The following is a 3,243-nucleotide window of genomic DNA, read 5'->3' on the forward strand; positions in this document are numbered from 1 at the left end:
TTTACCGGAGATTAGTGTTAACCAGACATTGAGTAACCGGCCCTTAGTCTAACTTACTTATGTCTACGTTGCAGATCCCACCACCAACCGCATTTCGTAATCGATGAGTTGCGCGTGTAGGCCAATATTGCTTATTATTTACTTAAGAAAATGTGAAGCAAAATCTAAACTCAACAGATCGCTAAGTTCATAAAAGTTCTGCTAATTTCTGGGTATCGGAATACATACAAAATACATACAAAGTACATACGAAATTACAGTTTGAAGTTTATGCGAAGTTGTGCGAAGTTATGCGAAGTATGCATAATCAGACCATTACCGATCGCTTGCGCGTGTGCTAAGTCAGCGAAAGTGCTATTTGGGGCAATGAAGAAGTCACATGCACGGCAACGTGAGTAAAGGGTGCGCCATTGGTTAGTATTGGGATTACAGGTGTGATAACTTTGATGATTCATTCTATCTGGAAAAAACGATCGGAAATAGTTTTAATAAAAATACAATAAATATTTCTTTGAACTTTGGGCAATGTGAGTATTAAGCTGCTTCGAAATATCAAAAATTTCACCGGAAATATAATAGGGCCAGAAGCTCGTTAAATATATCGATCATTTACTTCAATATTGTCATAACTCAAAAAACCGAAAACTCGATAAAAATGGCTGTAAAGCTTTTAATTTACATATACTTCCATAGTACAAATGAATACATATTTTTTTCCAGTGAATAACTGGTAATCGGTACAGCTATGACATTTTTACACCACACAGAAGAAGAAGTAGCGTTCGTTTCCGCTACTTAACTAGATTTTTTATTATTATATCTTAACACTATTGAAGTAAATGACCGTTGTGTATAAAAAAGCACGCATGAAAAATTGTATGTCGATCGATGAAGATTCATCGATCTTGGGGCATCTTAAATAATACACAACTATAACATGTCAATTAGCTTATTTTGCATTGAATATGCATTTACCTTCTAGTTCTTGGAATTTTTGATCAATTTTGTCCCCTAACCTTTTACAATTTTCACATCGTTTTTCACCTGTAATAAAATGAAGTTAATACGTAAAACCTGGAAATCTTAAAAGTAGTAAATATTTACCTTCGAGTAGAATCAGTTCGTCCTTTGAGTTAAGGTGCTTCAATGCTCGATTTTGCATTTTCGGGATTTCCCTTGAAAAATGTTGATAAAAAAGGTTAGTAAGAGTTTTATATAACTTATATATGTGTACATGCAGTTTGGTTTTCGATTGTTTCATTTAGTTATGTTTGTTTAAAAGCAGCCATGTAGGATTGGAACTAACAAAATTTTGTTCTGATATGGTAAGCCTATACATTTGTATTTACTTTTGGATGTGGGAAAACTCTCCTCTAAGTCATTAATATTTTCATCGACTAAACATATTCCTAAAAGCTTTAACGAATCTATAGGCTGACTAAAAAAACGCGTTTGATTTAGGTTTCGCTTTCCGGTTACAAGAAATTGTGACCTGAAAATTTTGGGACTTATTCCTCTTATTAGGGTGTCGCTACCTCTGAAAAGGATACGACGGAAATCACGCTGCTACAGCTTTTGAGTTTTCCTGAAGGATCATTATTCTTAATTGAAATATTCTTCTTAGTCAAATATTAATTATTGTTATTATTTTTAATTTATTATTAGGAACACAAATACGTGAGTATAGCTAAAACTGTTTTACGACGATTAAAACTTGTTAATTTTGTTTGTTAAAATTTAAAAAAGAATGTTTATTTTCCGTCTCTGGTATTTTTGATGCCCTCCGCGTGGTTATAAAGGCGGAGTTTTAATCATTTCGCCGCCGTATTTCTCCTATCCATTCGGCTTTTTTCGTACGAGCTAACGAATGCTGAAAGTAAACAAAAACTGAACTGATACCCACTGCATCACCAAGACTGCTCATCGTAGTGGCACTCTTTTCTCCTGTCAATTTACACTTTATGGCAAATTGTCACCGTTTGCCTGAAGGGTAGTGGTCCGAGTCGATGTTTGGTCCTCGGAGTGTGCGTCCGTCTAAAATTCTTGAAGCATGCCTTCCGTCTATCACAACATGATCGATTTGGTTTCTCGTTTTTCGATCTGGAGACAGCCATGTAGCTTGGTGTATGTTCTTATGCTGAAACCTGGTACTACATATTACCATGTTTCGAGCCCCGGCGGAATCGATCAGCCTCAATCCGTTATGGGACATTTCGTCGTGGAGGCTGAATTTTCTAGCAGTGGCACCAAAGATCCCTTCTTTGTCCACCTTGGCATTAAAATCGCCAAGCACGATTTTGACATCGTGTCGGGAGCAGCGCTCATATGTACATTCCAAGCACTCATAGAAGAGATCCTTGGACGCCTCATCCTTCTCTTCCGTCGGGGCATGAGCGCAGATAAGCGAGATGTTGAAGAATCTAGCTTTGATGCGGATTGTGGCTAGAAGTTCGTCCACCAGGGTGAACGCCAGCACTCTCCGACGGAGTCTCTCTCCTACCACGAATCCAACACCGAATTAGCACTCCTTTACGTGGCAACTGTAGTAGACGTCGCATGGCTTCACGCTTACTTTTCTTTGCCCTGCCCATCGCTTTTCTTGGATGGCGGTGATGTCAGCCTTTGTCTTCCCGAGGACATCAACCAGCCGGGCAGAGGCACCTTCCCCGGATATTCCAGGTGCATACCCTTAAATCATAGTCCTTTAGATGCTTGCCGTGATCGTCCTCAAAAAAAAGGGGGTCTCATCCGACGCTGTTTGTTCTCTTTCATTGGGCGGGGTTTTAACGTGGCGGGACCCAAACCCAGCGCACGTGAAGTTTTACGCCTTCTCACCAAACGGATGATTGGTTGCTACCCAGAGGATACGTGGATATAAATATCTGGACGTTGTGGGCTGCAATGTGAGCCGTACGCACAAGAATCGCTTCTGGCCATTCCCAGGTGAATAGCAGTCAAAAGTTGTCCACTTCTGCGCACGGAACCATCCTCCATCCATGTATGTACATATAACAACCATTATAAATTTTCAAAAGCTTACTTATACTATGTCTCCATTGAGAGATTTATCCATTAAGATTTAATAAATCCAGTTGCTAAATCACAACCGTCTCCATTACCATTACGAGATCTGTTTGACGTTCACATTTTTAAATATTTGACGTTTACTTATGTATGATTTTACAAATACAATTGAGGACATTGATATACAGACAGATAAAAGGAAGGTACCAAGCGGAATTT

General features: G+C 38.8%; 1 protein-coding gene across 1 annotated transcript; it reads right to left on the bottom strand.

The window, feature by feature from the left end:
- Positions 1-6: 6 nt before the first annotated feature.
- On the bottom strand, positions 7-2,216 carry LOC118748432. The gene is made up of 3 exons (XM_036482855.1): positions 1,105-2,216; positions 976-1,044; positions 7-460 (listed from the first exon to the last, which is right to left on the bottom strand). The coding sequence occupies exons 1-3, from the start codon at positions 1,259-1,261 to the stop codon at positions 255-257; spliced, it is 432 nt and encodes a 143-aa protein (XP_036338748.1). The 5' UTR covers positions 1,262-2,216; the 3' UTR covers positions 7-254.
- Between the last annotated feature and the right edge of the window lie 1,027 nt (positions 2,217-3,243).

This window comes from Rhagoletis pomonella, unplaced genomic scaffold (genome assembly GCF_013731165.1).
Source record: "Rhagoletis pomonella isolate Grant_MI unplaced genomic scaffold, Rhpom_1.0 Rhpom_scaffold_00001, whole genome shotgun sequence".
Taxonomy (NCBI): Eukaryota; Metazoa; Arthropoda; class Insecta; order Diptera; family Tephritidae; genus Rhagoletis; species Rhagoletis pomonella.

Excerpts from the sequence above, each read along its gene's own strand:
- LOC118748432 (XM_036482855.1), bottom strand. The coding sequence starts at position 1,261 with ATGAAACAATCGAAAACCAAACTGCATGTACACATATATAAGTTATAT. Across the intron at positions 1,045-1,104 it reads CGAACTGATTCTACTCGAAG|GTGAAAAACGATGTGAAAAT; the intron begins GTAAATATTTAC and ends ATTTTATTACAG. Across the intron at positions 461-975 it reads AAAATTCCAAGAACTAGAAG|ATAGAATGAATCATCAAAGT; the intron begins GTAAATGCATAT and ends CGTTTTTTCCAG.